Source organism: Serinus canaria, chromosome 27, assembly GCF_022539315.1.
Source record: "Serinus canaria isolate serCan28SL12 chromosome 27, serCan2020, whole genome shotgun sequence".
NCBI lineage: Eukaryota > Metazoa > Chordata > Aves > Passeriformes > Fringillidae > Serinus > Serinus canaria.
Genome location: NC_066340.1, coordinates 3,446,867 through 3,468,641, shown reverse-complemented (window position 1 = coordinate 3,468,641; position 21,775 = coordinate 3,446,867). Strand labels below are relative to the sequence as shown.

The 21,775-nt window shown below is 51.9% G+C and overlaps 7 protein-coding genes and 1 pseudogene across 17 annotated transcripts in view; 3 read left to right on the top strand and 5 right to left on the bottom strand.

Annotated features, from left to right (window-relative positions):
* The window catches only part of LOC127060853 (feather keratin Cos1-1/Cos1-3/Cos2-1-like), a 14,600-nt gene extending 12,879 nt beyond the window's left edge, over positions 1–1,721 (bottom strand). The window contains exons 1-3 of one of the 2 annotated variants that reach the window (XM_050985660.1): positions 1,688–1,721; positions 1,220–1,323; positions 548–1,168 (exon numbers count right to left, since the gene is read on the bottom strand). In XM_050985660.1, coding sequence (XP_050841617.1) covers positions 946–1,168; positions 1,220–1,302 — 306 coding nt within the window. In that variant the 5' untranslated portion in view covers positions 1,303–1,323; positions 1,688–1,721 and the 3' untranslated portion in view covers positions 548–945. Of the gene's footprint in view, positions 1–547; positions 1,169–1,219; positions 1,324–1,687 lie in introns of those variants that run through there. The other variant, XM_050985661.1, reaches the window with a different exon arrangement.
* The window catches only part of LOC115484469 (feather keratin 1-like), a 14,660-nt gene extending 9,535 nt beyond the window's left edge, over positions 1–5,125 (top strand). Inside the window, exons 1-2 of one of the 2 annotated variants that reach the window (XM_050985665.1) lie at positions 3,998–4,097; positions 4,401–5,125. In XM_050985665.1, coding sequence (XP_050841622.1) covers positions 4,422–4,727 — 306 coding nt within the window. In that variant the 5' untranslated portion in view covers positions 3,998–4,097; positions 4,401–4,421 and the 3' untranslated portion in view covers positions 4,728–5,125. Of the gene's footprint in view, positions 1–3,997; positions 4,098–4,400 lie in introns of those variants that run through there. The other variant, XM_050985666.1, reaches the window with a different exon arrangement.
* The window catches only part of LOC115484470 (feather keratin 1-like), a 30,645-nt gene extending 19,549 nt beyond the window's left edge, over positions 1–11,096 (top strand). For all 5 annotated transcript variants that reach the window (XM_050985628.1, XM_050985630.1, XM_050985624.1 and 2 more), the window contains one exon: positions 10,691–11,096. In XM_050985628.1, the coding sequence (XP_050841585.1) occupies positions 10,691–11,017 (327 nt within the window). In that variant the 3' untranslated portion in view covers positions 11,018–11,096. The remainder of the gene's footprint in view (positions 1–10,690) is intronic.
* The window catches only part of LOC108964643 (feather keratin 1-like), a 27,165-nt gene extending 5,391 nt beyond the window's left edge, over positions 1–21,774 (bottom strand). The window contains exon 1 of one of the 3 annotated variants that reach the window (XM_050985663.1): positions 21,745–21,774. The gene's annotated coding sequence lies outside the window, so the exon portion shown is untranslated. Of the gene's footprint in view, positions 1–8,539; positions 8,610–15,121; positions 15,153–21,744 lie in introns of those variants that run through there. The other 2 variants (XM_050985664.1, XM_050985662.1) reach the window with 2 other exon arrangements.
* Positions 1–21,775, bottom strand: part of LOC103821639 (feather keratin 1-like) — a 41,808-nt gene extending 20,033 nt beyond the window's left edge. Inside the window, exon 1 of one of the 3 annotated variants that reach the window (XM_050985658.1) lies at positions 21,745–21,775. The gene's annotated coding sequence lies outside the window, so the exon portion shown is untranslated. Of the gene's footprint in view, positions 1–8,539; positions 8,596–15,121; positions 15,158–21,744 lie in introns of those variants that run through there. The other 2 variants (XM_050985656.1, XM_050985655.1) reach the window with 2 other exon arrangements.
* Positions 7,765–8,595, bottom strand: LOC127060854 (feather keratin 1-like). The gene is made up of 2 exons (XM_050985667.1): positions 8,540–8,595; positions 7,765–8,168 (listed from the first exon to the last, which is right to left on the bottom strand). Exon 2 carries the CDS (start codon positions 8,145–8,147, stop codon positions 7,842–7,844), a length of 306 nt encoding a protein of 101 aa, XP_050841624.1. The 5' UTR covers positions 8,148–8,168; positions 8,540–8,595; the 3' UTR covers positions 7,765–7,841.
* Positions 13,996–15,157, bottom strand: LOC103821640 (feather keratin 1-like). Its single transcript, XM_030231105.2, has 2 exons — positions 15,122–15,157; positions 13,996–14,752 (listed from the first exon to the last, which is right to left on the bottom strand). The coding sequence occupies exon 2, from the start codon at positions 14,729–14,731 to the stop codon at positions 14,426–14,428; it is 306 nt and encodes a 101-aa protein (XP_030086965.1). The 5' UTR covers positions 14,732–14,752; positions 15,122–15,157; the 3' UTR covers positions 13,996–14,425.
* Positions 17,061–18,251, top strand: LOC108963002 (feather keratin 1-like; annotated as a pseudogene).

Genomic DNA, 21,775 nt, shown 5'->3' with positions numbered 1-21,775 from the left:
GAATGGTAACATGGAGGTCTTGCCCATGTCCCCTCCTGCTCATCTGGGCCAAACCATGACAATTACATCTTTAAGGCTTGTTAGTTCCCAGATGTCCTTGACTAGGGGAAGGCAGCTGCTGACTGTTGCACTGGTTAGGGCTCCTTTCTTCCTGAATTAGGCTGGAAAGTACAGTGAGATCTTTGTCTGGTTGGACAATGGTATTCTCCAGTTTCATGCTTCAAATAAAGCCATGTGCCAATCTGACTCCTTCCACTGCTTCTCCACTGTGGAGGGCTGGAGAGGAGAATTGTAGGCACAAAAAGCAAAGATCACAGGCTTAGATAAGTACAATTTACTGGAAGCAGCAATTAGATGTCAGTAGAGAAAATTAGAAAATGGAGTTACATATTGCATCATTAAGAATATTTAAATTGAGCCTGTGTTAACACCCTGTGAACAACCATCCCTCACAATCCCTTCCCACATCCAGCCCTGAGCAACACCCCTCTTTTTGGCCATGTTGGGAGTGGATCTGCAGGGGAATAAATGAGAGGAACACATGGACTGCGATGCAAAAGAACTTTAATGAGTCAAACCAGGAAAAGTAGGTCAATCCAAGGTGAGGTGCCAAGGCAGAAAGCACCAGGGGCGAACAACAGTCTGTTGTTTTCCAAGGTGTGATTTCCAAGGTGTGGAGCCAGCAGGTGCTCCCCAGGATGGCTGAGGGGGACTCACAGCCCTGGGGAGCACAGGGGAACAAGGAGACAGGAGGGAAAGGAGAGAGTGGCAGGGGACAGAGGCAGGGATGGGCTGTGCTTGCCAAGAGCCCAGGCTGGCCCTGTCCCTCTGCAAGGGCTGCTGGGGTTGCTCAGCCCCTCAGGAAGCACCAAGCCGATGCTGCGTGCCCAGGGCGGTTCCATCCTGGCAGTCCCTGGGTTCCTTCCCAGGGCAGCGCCAGCAGCTTCAGCAGGGGAGGCTCCTGGTGCCACAGAGGCCACTGCCCAGGCCAGAGAGGCCAAAGCCCCCAGAGCTGATGGGCACTCCCTGAGAGCTGAGGATGCTGCCAACAGCAGCAGAGGTGGAGGATCCCACCACAGTGTTCTGTGGGAAGGAGCTGAGGATGGGCCCAGGCAGGGTCACCACCACGGGCGAGGGCTCGATGATGACAGTGGAGTCCTGGCACTGCCTGACACAGGGCTCATTGCAGCTGCTGCCCAGCGGGGTGGGGCCACACTGCCTGACACAGGGCTCATTGCAGCTGCTGCCCAGCGGGGTGGGGCCACAGGGCTGGCAGGGCCGGCACGGGGTGTAGCAGGACATGGCTGGGGGCTGGAGATGCACCTGTGGGACAGGGAAGGTGGAGGCAGAGTTTACTGCACTATGTCAGTGCGGTCTGTTGGCACACCATGATGGAGAATAGCAAAGAGCTGGAGAAGACAGCAGCAGGATGCTTAGAGATGCCAAACAGCTGCACTGTTTGCTCAGGCCCCTGAGAATGTTCTTAAGACTGACCAAGCCCAGAGACTTCCACACTTAGGCCAGAACTCAGGAGACATCTCAGACAAAGGCCAACCTCTCTCCATGCCCAACTTTTGTCCCATCCCTCTCCAATAAGAAACAGTTTTCAACAACCCACATGAGATTAAAGCAGAGACTATGATCAGAAAGCCCAAAGGAGGAAGAAAAGAAAGGGCTTCAGACTCACCTTGATCCCAAGGAGATGGAGGTGAGAGGAGTGAATGAGACAGTGAGGAGAAGGTCCCCCTTTTATACTGCTCCTGCACTGCCCCAGGCCCACAGGCACTGCACAGGGACAGTAATTTTCCAACACATTCACCTCCAAAGCAAAACATCCTCCCTAACGCCACACGTTGTGGTTTGATTTCCATCGAGGCTGCCATTTCATTTCCTCATTTCTGACATGCTTGCTCTGTGCTGCAGCTCCTTCCACATGTGCCAGGCCAGGCCTGAGCACCCCTGGGATGAGAGCATGTCCTTGCAGGCACAGGAGGTGCCCCCAGGCCAGAGGGTCCCTGCAGGCAGGGGATGTTGGCTCGGGCTGTGCCTTGCCACTGTTGGCAGCTGCCTCTGCATGGACAGCCCCAGCTCTGCCCTGCCCCAAAGAGCAGCAGAGCACCCAAAGGCTCCTCTCCTCACAGCACGTCCTGCCTGCTGCTCTCTCCTCCCTCTCTCCTCACTCCAGCTCCCACTGGACACTGCTTCTCCAGGGAAATGCTTTCCTCTCCCTTCCTCTTGATGCAGATCATTTCCCAGGCTGAGTGTTCCAGTTTTGGGGTTGGAAAGGCAAAGCCCACCTGCAGCTGAATCAGGAAAGCTGGTGGTGGGAAAGAAGAAGATCATCCACACAGGGCAACAGCAAAAGGGAGCCTTGAGCCAAGGCTGACTGGGACAACTTCACTGCAGGCAGGGGTTACAGGAAAGGGGAAAGTTCTTCAAGGCTTCTGGGCCTTTGTCTTCATTTTAGTGTCACAGGATCAACCTCCTGATATTCCTCAGAAATAGGGGTAGGGAAAACCTCCCCATGGCAGAGGAGGAGGATCAGCTGTGGTCCATCAGAGTGGACCAATGTAAATGTGTGATCTGGTGATGGGCTCATGAGTGTTGGTGTCAAAGAAAGCACCTCTGAGCCCCCTTTGGGAGGTGCCAGCAGTCAGGGAACGCAGCTGCAGACAGAGAGAAAGTGGTGGTCAGGGAGGATTTGAGTAGCAATGTACAGACCCTGGACTTCAAACATCCCAGCTCTTCTACTCACTCAGGTATCTGGCAGGTCCAATGTGCCTTCACAGGCACCTCTGAAGAAATCAGAAAAGCTGGCAGCATCTTAGGGGCACCTTGTGGTTCAAAAAACATGAAAAGTCAAGGCAAACCACAGGAAAACAGGAGAAGATGCTGCTGGAGGAACAGAACAGACTCAAGGACTCATCCTCCTGGTGAAAGACACCTGGCTGTGGAGGGGAGCTCTCCTGGAGGCTCAGGAGCTGAAAGAAGGGGGTTCAGAAAACACTGCCCCACTGCTTTGGAGTCAAAGCTTCCAGCATCCTGGGATCCAAAGCTCGAGCTTCTGCAGGGCATTGGGACTAAGTCCACCCCTTTCCAGTGCCCCAAATGCCTTGTCAGCCTAGAGAACAACCCAGCACCATTGGAGAGGGAAGGAAACCTCCTCCATTTCCTCACAGGTGAGAGCTTTGGGGAAACTGCAGTGCCACATGCCTGGGGATGCTCAGGGAGGGGATGCACACAGAAAAGCCCTGGGTACAGAACCTGCTCTCAAAATACACCAAGGACTGATGCATTTCCCTGCCCTGCAAACATGCAGGCAGCTGCGGTGTGCCCCAGGAGGGCAAGGGAATGCCTTCAGTAGGCAAATCTCCAGGGAGAGACTCTCCCCAGCAGGAGCAAGTCACACTCTAATTTTGGGATGGTTGTGTGTCAGCCTTTTGGTGTGAGGCCAGGCCAGGAGGGTGTGATGTCTGCAGGGCTGCCCAAGGCAGCGCTGAGTCCCCCTCCAGCAAGGGCAGCTCCATCCTGGCCCAGGGAAAAGGGAGGCTTGGCAGCTCCCTCAGAGATCACACGTGTTCTGTCATCCAGGTCAGGCTCCACATTGTGCAGCCAAAGGGTGGGTGAGGAGAGAGGGAGAACAAGGAACGGTCCAGACATCCAACATCTTCCTCACACACTGAGGAGCAACCCAATGGCACAGGGCTCTGTTTGAGACTTGATTCCTGCCAATGATCAGACAATTAATGAATCACAGAATCAGAAGGATTGGTAAAGACCTCCAAGATCATTGAGTCCAACCATTACTCATGTGTTCCTGCAAGAAAAATCATTTGGCTTCTCATCCCTTAACATGAAAGGGATCTTCATGACCCAGTGGGGATGTCAGAAACGTGGAAATTAAATTACAGCATTGATGTAAACCAAAACACACCCTGTGGCATTAGGGAGGATATTTTGCTTTGGAGATGAGTCTGTAGGAAAATTGTTGCCCTGTGCAGTTACTGTGAGCCTGGGGCAGTGCAGGAGCAGTATAAAAGCAGCTCATTCTCCTCACTCTCATCCACTCTTCCTCTCTCCAGCTTCTTGGGAATAAGGTGAGTTTGGAGCATTTCTGCTCTTCCTTGTCCTCCTCTGCATACATTTCTAAGCACATTACTAGTCTTCAGCTGGGCACTGGGGCTCCTTGCCATGGGTGAGGGAAGGAGGCAGAAGGTGTGGCATAGGCAGACACTGGGGTTTGGCTGAGGTGACTTCTGAGCTGTTGGCAAGGTGCAGATCTCTGAGGACTTTTTTATGATTTGAGGGGCTGGGAGAAACCGGGTCATCCTCATGCTGGCATGACAGGTTGATCCTCACCCACTCCTTGTGCTCTGCTTTCCACCATCCTTGTCTCACAGGTGCATCTCCAGCCCAAAGCCATGTCCTGCTACACCCGGTGCCAGCCCTGCCAGCCCTGTGGCCCCACCCCGCTGGGCAGCAGCTGCAATGAGCCCTGTGTCAGGCAGTGCCAGGACTCCACTGTCATCATCGAGCCCTCGCCCGTGGTGGTGACCCTGCCTGGCCCCATCCTCAGCTCCTTCCCACAGAACACCGCCGTGGGATCCTCCACCTCTGCTGCTGTTGGCAGCATCCTCAGCTCTCAGGGAGTGCCCATCAGCTCTGGGGGCTTTGGCCTCTCTGGCCTGGGCAGTGGCCTCTGTGGCACCAGGAGCCTCCCCTGCTGAAGCTGCTGGCGCTGCCCTGGGAAGGAACCCAGGGACTGCCAGGATGGAACCGCCCTGGGCACGCAGCATCGGCTTGGTGCTTCCTGAGGGGCTGAGCAACCCCAGCAGCCCTTGCAGAGGGACAGGGCCAGCCTGGGCTCTTGGCAAGCACAGCCCATCCCTGCCTCTGTCCCCTGCCACTCTCTCCTTTCCCACCTGTCTCCTTGTTCCCCTGTGCTCCCCAGGGCTGTGAGTCCCCCTCAGCCATCCTGGGGAGCACCTGCTGGCTCCACACCTTGGAAATCACACCTTGGAAAACAACAGACTGTTGTTCGCCCCTGGTGCTTTCTGCCTTGGCACCTCACCTTGGATTGACCTACTTTTCCTGGTTTGACTCATTAAAGTTCTTTTGCATCGCAGTCCATGTGTTCCTCTCATTTATTCCCCTGCAGATCCACTCCCAACATGGCCAAAAAGAGGGGTGTTGCTCAGGGCTGGATGCGGGAAGGGATTGTGAGGGATGGTTGTTCACAGGGTGTTAACACAGGCTCAATTTAAATATTTTTAATGATGCAATATGTAACTCCATTTTCTAATTTTCTCTACTGACATCTAATTGCTGCTTCCAGTAAATTGTACTTATCTAAGCCTGTGATCTTTGCTTTTTGTGCCTACAATTCTCCTCTCCAGCCCTCCACAGTGGAGAAGCAGTGGAAGGAGTCAGATTGGCACATGGCTTTATTTGAAGCATGAAACTGGAGAATACCATTGTCCAACCAGACAAAGATCTCACTGTACTTTCCAGCCTAATTCAGGAAGAAAGGAGCCCTAACCAGTGCAACAGTCAGCAGCTGCCTTCCCCTAGTCAAGGACATCTGGGAACTAACAAGCCTTAAAGATGTAATTGTCATGGTTTGGCCCAGATGAGCAGGAGGGGACATGGGCAAGACCTCCATGTTACCATTCCAGCTCATGTCCTTTCCATATTAATTCTCTCTTGCTTCCAGGAAGAAGGCTGTTCCTTCCAGTGGCAAAAATCCTGGAGGGGGGGGGGTGTGTGTGTGAAAGCATCTGAAATTGTTTCACTTTCCTGTAAATAATTTCTTTGTCTCACTTTGTTATTAATATTGTAGCTTTTGGTATTAATATTGCATCTGTTACTGTTTCATTTCTTGTCTCATTGCTGTTTCCAGTAAATTGATCTCCTCTCAACTTTTGATCTTTGGCTTTTGTGCTTCTAGCTGGAGGGGAAGGGGAAGCCAGTGTTGGTGTGGATTTTTTTTTAGCAGGACTACTAAATTGGAGGATGCCATCCCTAAACCACAACAGGAATAAATCAAGATGTTGTGTGCCAGTGGAGCAGATTGCAGTTAGCATCTCTTACTCCGGGACATCAGTGGGAAAAAGAAGTTTTAAAGGATGCAGTAAATCCAGATGTTGATGTGTGCCTATGTATACATTGCTAGCCTGGCAGAATAGTCAAGGTCCACGTATCCTATAGCTGAATTATGTTCATTGCAATACTGAGAGTCACAGCTACAGATAAAAAAGACCCTGTGGCCAGGTGAAGAGCCTTCCCCAGAGCATGTGTAGAATTGAGCTGGGCTTGTATCACTTGTATGGAACTCAGCAACCAATCCCCATAGAGAGCTGTACTTGGAAAGCTTCTAACTCTGAATTTCTGTGTACAAATAATGGCATGAAGTCTGCTGGGTATGCTTCATTTGGGGAACTCCACTGAGCACCCGGGCTTGTGTAACTCTGACCTAAATAATCAATGTCTCTGCTGAGTGTGTGATTACTGAGTTGTTGTGGAGTGGGTAACAAATCTGAAGTTCTGAGCAACACAACCAAACCCATTCTGTGATTTCAAGGCAACACAGGTCTGTGAGAAGGCAGCCCACTGCACTGTGTCCCTCTTTTGGGAATCCTGTGGTTAGGATGGGATCTCCTGGAGTCTGATGGGAAGCTGGTCCTTTCTCTTGTCATTAATTCATTGACTGCTGAGTACTTGTGTCAAACGTTCAGCTGAAAGAGGACAGAGGTGCATGGTTCTCCCTGGACCATGCAGGGTAATTCTATTCTATTCTATTCTATTCTATTCTATTCTATTCTATTCTATTCTATTCTATCTATTCTATTCTATTCTATTCTATTCTATCTATTCTATTCTATTCTATTCTATTCTACCAAGAAGGATTTTGGGTGCCTGTGGGATGATAGGTGCCTGCCACAAACCAGGACTCTGCTCTGGCAGCCCAGAATGCCAACTGTGTCCTGGGCTACATCCAAACCAGCTTGGGCAGCAGGACAAGGGAGGGGATTCTGCCAGGTGAGACCCCACCTGCAGAGCTGCCTCCAGCTCCGGGGTCCCAGCACAGGAAGGATGTGGAGCTGTTGGAGTGAGTCCAGAGGAATCTGAGATTATCAGAGGGATGGAGCAGCTCTGCTGTGAGGAAAGGTTGGGAGAACTGGGGTTGCTCCGCCTGGGGAGGAAAAGCCTTGGGGTGATGTAATTGTGGCATTGCAGAATCTGAAGGGAATTTACAGTCAAGATGGAGAAAGACTATTTACAAGGATATGTAGTGACTGCACCAGGGCAATGCCTTCACACTGACAGAGGGTAAATTCAGACTGTATATCAAGAAGCAATCCTTTACTAGCAGGGTGGGGAGGCCCTGGCACAGGGTGCCCAGAGAAGCTGAGGCTGACCCTGGATCCCTGGAGGTGTTCAAGGCCAGGCTGAGACGAGGCTTGGAGCAATCTGGGATAGTGGAAGGTGTCCCTGCCAATGACAGGGGATGGAACTGGATAAACTTTAAGGTCCTGTCCAACCCAACCCACTCTGTGATTTTATCATTCTTTTCAAATCCATTGAGACATGGAAACTCGGAACCCAGAGGGACCCTCAGAGCACACTGAGCACTCCCAATGCCAGCCTGTGCTGACAGCCAGTGCAAAACCAGCCCCAACAACACCACCCCAGAAACATCCCTGGGGCAACATCTATGCCTTGGGAGAATGTCTACAGGGCAAAGGATGACACAGAGGCAGAGGCTGGGATGCAGCAGAATTTAATGTGTCAAAAGAGGAAAGAGGGGGATCCAGGTGGAGGCCACAGTGCAGGGAGCAGCTTCAGCAGGGGAGGCTCCTGGTGCCACAGAGGCCACTGCCCAGGCCAGAGAGGCCAAAGCCCCCAGAGCTGATGGGCACTCCCTGAGAGCTGAGGATGCTGCCAACAGCAGCAGAGGTGGAGGATCCCACGGCGGTGTTCTGTGGGAAGGAGCTGAGGATGGGCCCAGGCAGGGTCACCACCACAGGTGAGGGCTGGATGAACACGGTGGAGTCCTGGCACTGCCTGACACAGGGCTCATTGCAGCTGCTGCCCAGTGGGGTGGGGCCACAGGGCTGGCAGGGCTGGCACCGGGTGAAGCAGGACATGGCTGGGGGCTGCAGATGCACCTGGCAGAGAGAGGGAAGGGAAAATCAAGGCATGAGGGATGTTTCAAATGTAATGTGTCACCCCTCCCACATGACTGAGTCCTTTTTCCTCATCCATAAAGGACTTCACCAGGAGCCCACAGCCATCCCCTTTCCCTCAGAAGAACACAGCAGGAATTGCAGGCCCAGGAGGACCCTACATAGCCCACTGCTCCAGAGACATCTCAAAGTCTGAACCTTTTCCTCTCCCCACTGTCTACATCCTTTCCTCTCCCAGAGTAAGCATTCTAGGGGGCCAGAATATGTCAGAGAGAGGCATGTGCAGAGACAAGCCATAAGAGGTGGAAAAGGAGGACAAGGAAGAGGTCAGGAGGAAAGTCTTCAAAACTCACGTTGTTCCCAACAAGATGGAGCTGAAGGAGTGGATGGGAGAGTGAGGAGAATGTGCTGCTTTTATACTGCTCCTGCCCTGCCCCAGGCCCTCAGTCACTGCACAGGGGCAGTAATTTCCCTACAGACCCGCCTCCCAAGCAAAATATCCTCCCTGATGCCACAGGTTGTGCTTTGTTTCCATCAACGCTGCCATTTTCATTTCCTCATTTCTGGCGTGGCCAATAGGCCTCCAAGGATTATTTCAAGCATTGAGACGAAAGACCCAAGGGTTTTCTGGGCAGTGACACATCAGTACGTGCAGAAGATGAGTTGCATGTGCTGGAGGGGTCTGTGCAGACGACACCTATCTGGGGAAAAATGCTCTGCTTGTTTTCTACCCTCTTTGCAGGCAGCTGAACATACCCTCCCACCAAGCCTGTCTTCTCCTCATGTGGGAGTTTGTTTACAAGGTTATCCCCTCTCATGGCTCCATTGTAGCGTTACTAATGTTTGCCACCAGGAGCTGTAAGAGAAGATAACTTTGCTCTCCTGAACCCCAGGATTCCTTGAGATTCCTCATGAAGTTGGGTCCCCTCTCACTCTCGTAGGGGTGTGTGGAGGTTCAGAAAATACCTTGTTCTCCCCATTTTGCCCAGACCATCATACACTTTGGCCCCATACTAGCCAAGGATACTTTTCCAAAACAAACTGATGGTCGTGAAAGCCCCCTGAGCTGCGGGAGTGATGGTAACAAGTTCATGCTGAGGGCAATTCCTGTTTGGGCTGCCTGGAGCTCTGTACAAGGAACAGCCCAGTGACTGAAGATGGTTTTCCTGAGGCGTGGATGGAGCTGCCCTTGCTGGAGGGGAATTCAGCAGTGTTGGGTCATGGGCTGCACACAGCACGTCACAAGGCTGACACACGGCCAACCCAAAATTAGACTGAGACTCCCCATAGGTGGAGAGAGTCTCTCCCTGGAAATTTGCCTACTGAAGGCATTCCCTTGCCCTCCTGGGACGTTCCCCAGCTGCCTCCATGTCTGCAGGGCAGGGAAGTGCAGCCCTCCTTGATGTGGTTTGAGAGCTGGGCCCTTCTGCACACGTCCCCTCCCTGAGCATCCCCAGGCATGTGGTACCACAGGGTCCTTCCAGCTCTCATTCACTCGAGAGCTGGACATATTTCAGCTTCTCCAGGGCTGCTGATTTGCGCTCCAGGCTGAGACATCCTTTGGCTCAGGGGAAAGGAAGCATGAGGAAGCTCTAATGCCAGGAGAAGTCATGTCATGTGAAGCTCATGGTTGTGTCCCAGATGGTGAGGAGATGTTTTCTACAAACCTTTAAATCTGTAAAGCATTCAGGAGAGCCTGAGGCCAGTGCATCCATTCTACCCTCTGCTGGGATGGGTTGCCTTTTCTCAGACAATCCTTGACTTGGAGCTCACCCACTGCAATTCCAAACAGCACTTCACTGTCCCAAGCCAATATCTGCCTTCCCAGGACCCCTCCTGTACTTCTGCACTCTCTGGAACGATTCTTCATGGGGTGTCTTCTTATGGCACATGAAAGGATCATGCAAGGCAGAGCAGGAATGTCAGAAATGAGGAAATGAAATGGCAGCGTTGACAGAAACAAAAGCACAACCTGTGGCGTTAGGGAGGATATTTTGCTTTGGAGATGAGTCTGTTGGAAAATTACTGCCCCAGTGCAGTGACTCTGGGCCTGGGGCAGGGCAGGAGCAGTATAAAAGCAGGACCTTCTCCTCACTCTCACATCCAGTCCTCTTGTCCCCATCTCATTGAGAACAAGGTATGGTTGAAGACTTTTCTCCTCTCACTCCTTCTATTCTCCCTCCTTCTGTTTTCTGCACATACCTGCCCCTTTGTTCTATGCCAGGTCATAGGGCTGCTTATGGTGGGAGAGGGACAGGAACAGAAAGTATGCACAGGGAGAGTTTGGGACTAGGCTGAAGTGAGTGATGGGATAGGTGAGATTACCCTGCGATTGCTTGCTCTTGGCAGGGAACTTCTTTGGCTAAAAGGAAGGAGAAGCCTGTGGGCATCAATACAAGACCTCCAGCTCTTGATCCCATCTTGGCTCGACAGGGCAGTTGCATAGTGTGGTGATGGATTGCTCTTCAAAAACCCCTCATGACTTGCCCTTCCCTCTCTGCCAGGTGCACCTGCAGCCCCCAGCCATGTCCTGCTTCACCCGGTGCCAGCCCTGCCAGCCCTGTGGCCCCACCCCGCTGGGCAGCAGCTGCAATGAGCCCTGTGTCAGGCAGTGCCAGGACTCCCACGTGGCCATCCAGCCCTCACCTGTGGTGGTGACCCTGCCTGGGCCCATCCTCAGCTCCTTCCCACAGAACACCGCCGTGGGATCCTCCACCTCTGCTGCTGTTGGCAGCATCCTCAGCTCTCAGGGAGTGCCCATCAGCTCTGGGGGCTTTGGCCTCTCTGGCCTGGGCAGTGGCCTCTGTGGCACCAGGAGCCTCCCCTGCTGAAGCTGCTGGCGCTGCACTGTGGCCTCCACCTGGATCCCCCTCTTTCTACTTTTGACACATTAAATTCTGCTGCATCCCAGCCTCTGCCTCTGTGTCATCCTTTGCCCTGTAGACATTCTCCCAAGGCATAGATGTTGCCCCAGGGATGTTTCTGGGGTGGTGTTGTTGGGGCTGGTTTTGCACTGGCTGTCAGCACAGGCTGGCATTGGGAGTGCTCAGTGTGCACTGAGGGACCCTCTGGGTTCTGAGTTTCTTTGACTCCTTGCATCAGAATGGAATTTCTGTAACGAGTTAGCTTGTACTTAATACACTTTTTCATTGTCTCTCAGTCACCTCAGCACTGCATTGAAGGTACCAAGCAGTGAATATGTTGCTGCAAGGACACAGCTCCCAGCTTCTGATCAGGTGCCTGGCAAAACCCTTCCTTACAGTACTCTGCCACTCTATCAGTTACTCAAAGTTCCACTCTGAACACTCACCCTGAACACTTCCCATGAAGTGTTCCCCATATTTCCCACCACATCATTAACTTCTTCCTTATGTCCCAACTACACCTACTACATTTCAGTTTAAAAGTGTTGCTCCTTGTCTGGTCACTGCAGGCCTTGATATAATGTCTCTCTCCAGTTTTCTTATCCATCCTCTTTACACATTGAAATGCTGCAATAAGGTCTCCCCAGAGCCTGCTCTTCTCCTGCCTGAAAAAACTCAAGTCCCTCAGCCTTTCTCCATGGTAGGGGCAATGCATCCATGTGATCATTTCTGCAGCCCTTGTCTGGAGCTGCTCTAACAGGCCCATGCCTACTTTGAATTGAGGACTCCAGATTGCATTCAGGGTTCCAGGTGGCGTCTAAACAGAGCTGACCTGCTGGCTGTATTTCTGTTTGCGCAGACCAAGACATGACTGAATTTCTGGATGTCAAGAACACATTGCTGGCTCCTGTCCAATTTTTCTACCTCCATGATGTCTGCTTCCTTCTCTGCAGGGCTGGTCTAAACCATTTCTCCTCCAGTGCTGGCCTTGGTGAAGTTCCTGGGTTTCACATGGGACCATTCTCAAAGCTGCCAAGATCCCTCTGGACTGAAACACTTTCCTCAAGCCTCAGCTTGGTGTCATTCACAAACTTGTTGAGTGCCCACTCAGTCCCACTATCTATGTTATTGATGAACACATCAACAAATATAGGTCCCTGTATTGATCCCTGATGGACACCACTCATCACTGGTTTCCTCTTGGACATTGAGCCCATGAGTATAAATCCTTGCACGCTCCCAAAATTCTCTTGAAAATCTCTCACTGTAACTTGCAGGTGAGGAAGGAAGCCATGACTCCCCAGCTGATCCCCTGACCATCAGATTCAGCTTTGCCCAAACCTCCCTCTTGCCCTTGCTGCTCATTCTGCAGAAGGACAAATGACCTCAGCTGGCCGAAGGGCTGTTCCAGGTCATGTAGAATCACAGAATCACTTAGGTATGAAAAGACCTTTAAGAATAAGGGGTCCAACCATTAACCCAGCTCTTCCAAGCTCAACACTAAAGCATGTCCCTAAGCGTCACAACTAATAATCTTTTAAATCCCTCCAGGGGTGGTGATTCCACCACAGCACTGGGCACAGATAATATCATGCTTAGCAATAAATCTCTGGACAGTCTTCCCAGAGTAGCCATTCTTTGTACACTGCCTGGGCATTGGTCTGCTGCTGCCACATGATTGTCTTGGGACCATGTGGTTTTCTCTTTTTTCTCCCATTCCTTCATAGAATGTCCTGATCCTGACACCAGGGTATGTCACTCTCTTGCTATTCCAATTCTCCCCCTTCCCACTGGTCAGCAGATCATGAGAACTACTTACTGCTCAGTGCTTAGTGCAGCTCAAAACACCACAAGACCATTTGCCTTTGTCCTCTATGCTCTGCTCCATCCTTATCTCTGCCCAGGCCTTGCTAGGAAATCTTTTGGAGAGATGGTGGCAGGAAAATACATTGGGAATGCGTAAGAACTGAAATGAGGGATGCGTGACTCCAGGCAGCTTTCCAAAATGCTGTTAATTCCATCCACGAGGTTACAGCAGCCCAGGGTTGTGGGTGACAGAGCCTGTGCCTACAGCTGTTAGCTCCAGCTGCAGGCAGGCCTGGAGACCCTTTAGTTTTGGTTACAATGCAATTTAGACTTTTCTTTGCTTAGCATCCTTATATAGTAGAACCAATCTCTAACTTAACTATTATCTATAACCTATCATAACTACGCTAATTACCATATTCATGTTACTGTTCTCCAATCACTCACAGTCAGTACATTACAGTTTAAGCCAGAAGTGGTTTTTCAGTTTTCTTGCAGTGGAAAATTCAGAGACCTTTTTTCTACTTGCCACATCAGCAGGCTTCTTTGCCTGTGCTATCTTCTTGCTTGGTAAAAACATCTTGTTTGGGGTGGGTTTATCCTTGGTTCTAAGTCATAAAAACCCCTTCTAACTCACACACCCTTTGCCTCCTTGGTTATCCAGTAAGGCTGGCTCAGCAATTCTTTTCTTCTATATCAAAACTTGCTTCCAACTCTATTCCTTCATCAGATTCCACATTAAAAAATCTTTCTGCTAACCATACATATCTGTGAGATTTTCTTGTCAAACTTTCATCCTTCCCAACAGGAAGGAAGAGAGGCAGCAGGTGTGGGCTGAGGGACTCAAACGGCTGTCCAGAATCAGCTGAGGGAAGGCTGAACTGCTGCGGGCACGGCAAATCATCCTTGGAATAGACAGGGCCAGTGAAGAGGATTGGTTCATTCTACCAGCTCCAGACATATCAAGAAGGATAGAAAGCAGCAATACCATGATAAAGCAGATTTAACTCTCCTGTCTTAAAAGGTACTCAAACAACTTCTCCTAAATCTGTCACACAGAACCATTCCTGAGCAACACCTCATCCCCTGGGAATCTTGGGAGACCAACAGCAGGGAAAGGATGACACAGAGGCACAGGCTGGGATGCAACAGAAATTTAATTTAATGTAAAGATGAGAACAAGGTCACTCTGAGTGGAGGCGTCAGTGTAGAGAGCAGCGGGGTTGGCTCAGAATCTCCAGCCAATGGCCATGGCAGAGATCCCAGGAGGTGTCCACCTGCCTGATCCAGAAAGGGAGCAGGGCCAGCAGGTGCTCCCCAGGATGGCTGAGGGGGACTCACAGCCCTGGGGAGCACAGGGGAATAAGGAGACAGGAGGGAAAGCAGAGAGTGGCAGGAGACAGAGGCAGGGATGGGCTGTGCTTGCCAAGAGCCCAGGCTGGCCCTGTCCCTCTGCAAGGGCTGCTGGGGTTGCTCAGCCCCTCAGGAAGCACCAAGCCGATGCTGCGTGCCCAGGGCGGTTCCATCCTGGCAGTCCCTGGGTTCCTTCCCAGGGCAGCGCCAGCAGCTTCAGCAGGGGAGGCTCCTGGTGCCACAGAGGCCACTGCCCAGGCCAGAGAGGCCAAAGCCCCCAGAGCTGATGGGCACTCCCTGAGAGCTGAGGATGCTGCCAACAGCAGCAGAGGTGGAGGATCCCACGGCGGTGTTCTGTGGGAAGGAGCTGAGGATGGGCCCAGGCAGGGTCACCACCACAGGTGAGGGCTGGATGAACACGGTGGAGTCCTGGCACTGCCTGACACAGGGCTCATTGCAGCTGCTGCCCAGCGGGGTGGGGCCACAGGGCTGGCAGGGCTGGCACCGGGTGAAGCAGGACATGTCTTGGGGCTGGAGATGCACCTGAGAGAGAGGGAAGGGAAAATCAAGGCATGAGGGATGTTTCAAATGTAATGTGTCACCCCTCCCGCATGACTGAGTCCTTTTTCCTCATCCATAAAGGACTTCACCAGTAGCCCACAGGCATCCCCTTTCCCTCAGAAGAACACAGCAGAAATTGCAGGCCCAGGAGGACCCTACATAGCCCACTGCTCCAGAGACATCTCAAAGTCTGAACCTTTTCCTCTCCCCACTGTCTACATCCTTTCCTCTCCCAGAGTAAGCATTCTAGGGGGCCAGAATATGTCAGAGAGAGGCATGTGCAGAGACAAGCCATAAGAGGTAGAAAAGGAGGACAAGGAAGAGGACAAGAAGAAAGTGTTCAAAACTCACGTTGTTCCCAACAAGATGGAGCTGAAGGAGTGGATGGGAGAGTGAGGAGAATGTGCTGCTTTTATACTGCTCCTGCCCTGTCCCAGTCACTGCACAGGGGCAGTAATTTTCCTACAGACTCATCTCCAAAGCAGACTGTCCTCCCAAATGCCCCAGGTTGTGTTTTGGTTTCTGTCACCGCTGCCTTTTTGTCCTCATTGCTGACATGGCCATTAGCCACAGAGGATCTTTTGAAGTGTTGGCATGAGAGACCTGAGGCTCTCTTGAGCACCATCACGTCAGTACAGGCAGAAGATGTGCCCCCATGTGCTCCAGAGGGCTGTTGCTGTGGGCAAATATGTGGGGTGTGTTTTTACAAACCCCTGTGAGGAAACATGGTTGTGTCTTCCCACCAAAGCAATCCCCTCCTGAGTACCTGAAGTCTTCCCTCAGTGTGGGCATGCTGCATCCCTCTCCCTCCCTGCTGCCTCCCTGCTCAGGCCACGACTCACTGGGCATTACCTCTCTAGGCAGGTTTGTCACACTGCTGGTTCCAAATGGCTTTGCCCAAGGAAATCTTCTCCTTCACGGAAGACATCTCCTGGTTTATTTGGCAGAGTTTGTCTCCTCTCACTGCCATCTCTGGGTGACCCCAGCCTGTGCGGTCAGCAGGCTTGTGGAAGGAGAGCACTGTCCTATCAAAAATCCCTTGACCACCCAACAAATTCTGTGGGCTTAGGTGCCTCTGCTCTCACCACCTGAGGGATATGTTGGCTCTTGGAACATCGCTCTCTTTCTCCCCTTCTCCTGACCCCCGATGCATTTTGGCCCCACCCTGACCTGGGGGGGCACACAAAATCCTGTCCACTTTTTCAAAACACACTGCCAGTGCTGAGAACACCGCAGTGCTGCCCGGCAGGTCAGGCTGAGGGCAATGGCCTTTGGAGTTGCCTGGAGCTGCGGGGGTGTGGGGACAGCCCTGTGCTTGAAGATGTTTTACCTGGAAAGGAAGTGGAGTTACCCAAAGATTGAGGCCTGGCAGGATCCTGAGGCCTGGCAGGATCCTGAGGCTTGGCAGGATCCTGTGGCCTGGTTGGATCCTGTGGCCTGGTTGGATCTTGAGGGCTGGCAGGATCCTGTGACCTGGCAGGATCCTGCAGTGCCACATGCCTGGGGATGCTCAGGGAGGGAATGTACTCAGAAAAGCCCTGGATACAAAACCTGCTCTCAAAATACACCAAGGACTGATGCATTTCCCTGCCCTGCAAACATGCAGGCAGCTGGGGTGTGCCCCAGGAGGGCAAGGGAATGCCTTCAGTAGGCAACTCTCCAGGGAGAGACTCTCCCCAGAAGGGGCAAGTCACACTCTAATTTTGGGATGGTTGTGTGTCAGCCTTTTGGTGTGAGGCCAGGCCAGGAGGGTGTGATGTCTGCAGGGCTGCCCAAGGCAGCGCTGAGTCCCCGCCAGCAAGGGCAGCTCCATCCTGGCCCAGGGAAAAGGGAGGCTTGGCAGCTCCCTCACAGATCAGGGATGCTTGCAACACTGACAATGTGTATTGGAAAAGTGGCCTGTGCTTGTGTGTCCTGCAGATTATGGTACAAAACGTGCAGGAAATTGCATTGTGGGGTGAGAAGAGAGGGTGGAACATAGTGATATTCTGAGAGCCAACAGGATCCTCTGAGGCCCAGCCCTAAGGGGATTCATCAGGAATCACAGGATTAGGGAGGGCAAAAACCTCATTCCACAAGCCTGCTGACCTCACAGGCTGGGGTCACCCAGAGATGGCAGTGAGAGGAGACAAACTCTGCCAAATAAACCAGGAGATGTCTTCCGTGAAGGAGAAGATTTCCTTGGGCAAAGCCATTTGGAACCAGCAGTGTGACAAACCTGCCTAGAGAGGTAATGCCCAGTGAGTCGTGGCCTGAGCAGGGAGGCAGCAGGGAGGGAGAGGGATGCAGCATGCCCACACTGAGGGAAGACTTCAGGTACTCAGGAGGGGATTGCTTTGGTGGGAAGACACAACCATGTTTCCTCACAGGGGTTTGTAAAAACACACCCCACATATTTGCCCACAGCAACAGCCCTCTGGAGCACATGGGGGCACATCTTCTGCCTGTACTGATGTGATGGTGCTCGAGAGAGCCTCAGGCCTCTCATGCCAACACTTCAAAAGATCCTCTGTGGCTAATGGCCATGTCAGCAATGAGGACAAAAAGGCAGCGTTGGCAGAAACCAAAACACAACCTGGGGCATTTGGGAGGACAGTCTGCTTTGGAGATGAGTCTGTAGGAAAATTACTGCCCCTGTGCAGTGACTGAGGGCCTGGGGCAAGGCAGGAGCAGTATAAAAGCAGCACATTCTCCTCACTCTCCCATCCACTCCTTCAGCTCCATCTTGTTGGGAACAAGGTGAGTTTTAAGCCCTCTCTTGTTTTCCTCTGGGTTCTCCTTGTGGTCTTCCTCCATCCCTTTCTCTTCCACCTTATAATTCTCTGGGATTTCTGATCAGATAAGTCTGTCCTTGTTCCCTGCTGTGTCTTGAGGCTGCTTACCAAGGAAGAGGGGAGATGGGTTGTGGAGAAAGGCTGGATATAGACTGAGGTGTCTCCTGAGCCATGGGTTGGGACGGGTCATGCCTGGCTTTGGCCTTCTTGGTGGTGCTCACAGGGGCTGAGGGAAAGGATCTCCCTCGGGATGTGGTGAGGCTGCTCTTCAAACTCCCCTCACGGTCTGCTCCTCTCTGCCTTCTCTGCCAGGTGCACCTGCAGTCCCAAGACATGTCCTGCTTCACCCGGTGCCAGCCCTGCCAGCCCTGTGGCCCCACCCCACTGGGCAGCAGCTGCAATGAGCCCTGTGTCAGGCAGTGCCAGGACTCCACCGTGTTCATCCAGCCCTCGCCCGTGGTGGTGACCCTGCCTGGGCCCATCCTCAGCTCCTTCCCACAGAACACCGCCGTGGGATCCTCCACCTCTGCTGCTGTTGGCAGCATCCTCAGCTCTCAGGGAGTGCCCATCAGCTCTGGGGGCTTTGGCCTCTCTGGCCTGGGCAGTGGCCTCTGTGGCTTCCCCTGCTGAAACTGTTCCACCTGGGAGTCTCCACCTGCATCCCCTTCTCCTCCATCTTTTGACACATTAAATTCTGCTGCATCCCAGCCTCTGCCTCTGTGTCATCCTTTGCCCTGCAGATGCTTTCCCAAGGCATAGATGTTGCCCCAGGGATGTTTCTGGGGTGGTGTTGATGGGACTGGTTTTGCACTGGCTGTCAGCACAGGCTGGCATTGGGAGTGCTCAGTGTGCACTGAGGGAACCTCTTGGTTCTGAGTTTCTCTGTCTCTTTGGGTCAGTGTAGAACTTCCCTACATTTTCCAGAGATAAACATCCACTTTGTTTGGACTTCTTTTCCTTTTTCTTGCTCAGCTCAACAGTTTGGCACAAGTACTCATCAGTGAATGTGTTTCTGTCCAGACAGAGGTACTGGATTCCCATCAGACTCCAGCAGATCCCTGGGATCTGAAAGGTTTCTGAAAGAGAGGGATAGAGGGCATTGGTCTGCCTTCTCACGGACCCCTGTTATCATGGGAGCACAGAATGGGCCATTAAGTTTTATCTAGTCCAACCCTGTTGCCATGGACACAGACATCCTTCACTGCACACACAACACATAAGGTTGGAGCAAACTTGACCTTGAACCCTTCATAAGATGGGACACCCCATCATTCTCTAGGCAACATTTCCCAGTGTCTTACCCCAATCATCACAGCAAAAGTCTTCCTTACATGCCTTCTGTATTTATCCTGTTTCAGTTTAAAAGTCTTGCTCTTTGTCCAGTAACTACAGGCCTTGAGAAAACATCTCTCTCCAACTTCTTCATTCATCCCCTTTTCATATAAAAGGTCTCCCCAGAGCCTGCTCTTCTCCTGCCTCAAAAACCTCAACTGTCTCCAGCCTTTCTCCATGGTAGGGACAATGCATCCCTGTGATCATTTTTGCAGCCCTTGTCTGGAGCTGCTCTAACAGGCCCATGCCTACTTTGAATTGAGGACTCCAGACTGCATTCACGGTTCCAGGTGAGGTTTAAGAAGAGCAGAAAAAGTGGAGAATCCCCTCCTTTTACCTGCTGGCTATGTTTCTGTTTGTGCAGCCCTGGACCTGATGGAATTTCTGAGCTGCAAACACACATTGCTGACTCATGTCCAGCTCTCAATCTCCAGGGTCCCCATGCCTTTTGTTAAAGATCTGCTCTCAGTCCTTTCTTCTCCCAGGCTGTTCTGATACTGTGGATTTCCAGAAAGCAGCTTTTCTGGGAGAGTTTCTGGGTAGAGAGAGGCAGGGAGAGGCATCAGGCGTGGGCAGAGTGTTTCAAAGGGCTGTGCAGGAGCAGCTGAGGGAGGGAAATGGCTGAACTGCTGCAGGATGCAGGTGGGCATGGTGACATATGTCCTCAGAGAGTCCAGATTTGAAGTTGTTGCTGTTGAGATGGTCACAACACACAGAAGAACACCATGCACTTCAGAAGGCTTCTCATTGTTTATTTTAATAGCATGCTGTGTTTTATACCTTCTTTCAAAGTTTATACCTATTCTTTGGCTACAATAAATCAGCATAATGTTCATTGGGGCAGGGAGGTCTCCACCACTGTTTTCCACCAACATCCAACTGCAAGGCCCCCCTGTTTATTTTTCTTCTCCTTGACCATGTCAATGACCTTGGTAAAACTCCTTTCAGGGGCAGAGATGACTCTTACCAGCTTTTCTTCAGCTAACTGTTTCTGGCTAACAGACCAGCTGTCAGCCCCTTCCACATGAAGTTGGCTTTGTGGCTGCCAACCCTGTCACATGGTTCAGTGTGGGAGATCAGACAGCTACAGAAGCTGAGCTGGGTAGTGCCACCAACCTTTTCGCCCTGGTACAGTGAAAACTGAGGGGCAGATAAACTCAAGGCAAGAACAGAAGTGAAGACATCACGTCTGGTCACTCTGACCCCCTGACAATGACCACTCTGATGAGGGAAGATATAACAAGGACTTTGCTGGTGAAAACGGTAACAAGGACATTACTAGTGTAAGAATGATAATCAAGATTATCAAGTGTTTCTAAGGGGACTGGGACAAAGGGGTCTGAGTGGAAGATTTTGTACAAACGTAGTGACCTATAAATACTGGTGAACTTGTGTAATAAACTGACTTTGCTCTGCTGGCATCAGTTCATGTCTGTGAGTCCCTACACTTCAGTCTCTTAAAAGGATGAGGTGCTTTTGTGGTAAAACCATCAAAACAGGTGGAACTGCCAGGAGTGTTCCTGGACACCAAGGATTGTCATCAACATCCTGGGCTATTGGAGCACAACTATGAACAGGATAATGATGGGAGCAAAGATCCCAGTCTGCTCAGCACTCCCCAGATGGCATCAAGCACTCTGTACTGCCCATTGGACTGTAACTCAAAAAGATCTCCAGAAAGGGAAGTGAAATACATGAAGATTGACCAGGGTGGTGAGTGAGGTGGGACATGTACTTGTGGATGAGAGGCTGAGGATTCAGGTGTGCTGGCAACAGAGCAGAGAAAGCTTTGTTGGGAGAACAAAAAGTATTTTTTGGAGTATTGGTGGTCTTTGAACTGTGTGGGGTAATTTTTGCAGGTAGAGGGAGGCAGAGTAATTCAGAAAGGTGACACTTAATATGAGTAATCGATGCTGTGTTATCATAATGAATGTGATGTTGACAACCATGGCAACACCACTTCCAACAAGGCCCTCCCAGAACCACACAGCAACAACTCTCTCACTGGACATGTTGGGTGAGGATGTGCAAGGGAAAGGATGATACAGAGGCACAGGCTGGGATGCAGAAGAGTTTTAATGAGTCAAAAGGTGAGAAAGAAGTCACTCTGAGTGGAAGATAGAGCACTGATGCTCTGTCCCTGGGCTTATACCATCCTGTGTGTCCCCTGAGTTCCTTCCCAGGGCAGTGCCAGCAGCTTCAGCAGGGGAGGCTCCTGGTGCCACAGAGGCCACTGCCCAGGCCAGAGAGGCCAAAGCCCCCAGAGCTGATGGGCACTCCCTGAGAGCTGAGGATGCTGCCAACAGCAGCAGAGGTGGAGGATCCCACCACAGTGTTCTGTGGGAAGGAGCTGAGGATGGGGCCGGGCAGGGTCACCACCACAGGCGAGGGCTCGATGATGACAGTGGAGTCCTGGCACTGCCTGACACAGGGCTCATTGCAGCTGCTGCCCAGCGGGGTGGGGCCACAGGGCTGGCAGGGCTGGCATGGGGTGTAGCAGGACATGGCTGGGGGCTGCAGGTGCACCTGAGAGAGAGGGAAGAGAAAAGCAGACACAGGTCTGAGTGAGGGGACTCTGTCCATCATCTGGGGAAAAGCCAGAAGAGCAAAATTGCACTATGTTGTTTAGAGAGGCCCACCAGCCTCACTTCCTACTCAGCCATAAGGAATCCCCCTAGAGAGTGACCACGCCTGGGCTCCTCCACAGCTAAGGAGACAGTTCATCCAAAACCCAAACACTCTCCATGCCCAATTTCTGCCCCTTCCCTCTCCCATAACAAGCAGTTCTCCACCACCCACATAGGATTAAAGCAGAGACTATGATCAGAAAGCCCAAAGGAGGAAGAAAAGAAAGGGCTTCAAACTCACCTTGATCCCAAGGAGATGGAGGTGAGAGGAG

Bases quoted from the DNA above. Each gene is read 5' to 3' on its own strand.
- LOC127060854 (XM_050985667.1), bottom strand. From the start codon at position 8,147: ATGTCCTGCTTCACCCGGTGCCAGCCCTGCCAGCCCTGTGGCCCCACC.
- LOC103821640 (XM_030231105.2), bottom strand. From the start codon at position 14,731: ATGTCCTGCTTCACCCGGTGCCAGCCCTGCCAGCCCTGTGGCCCCACC.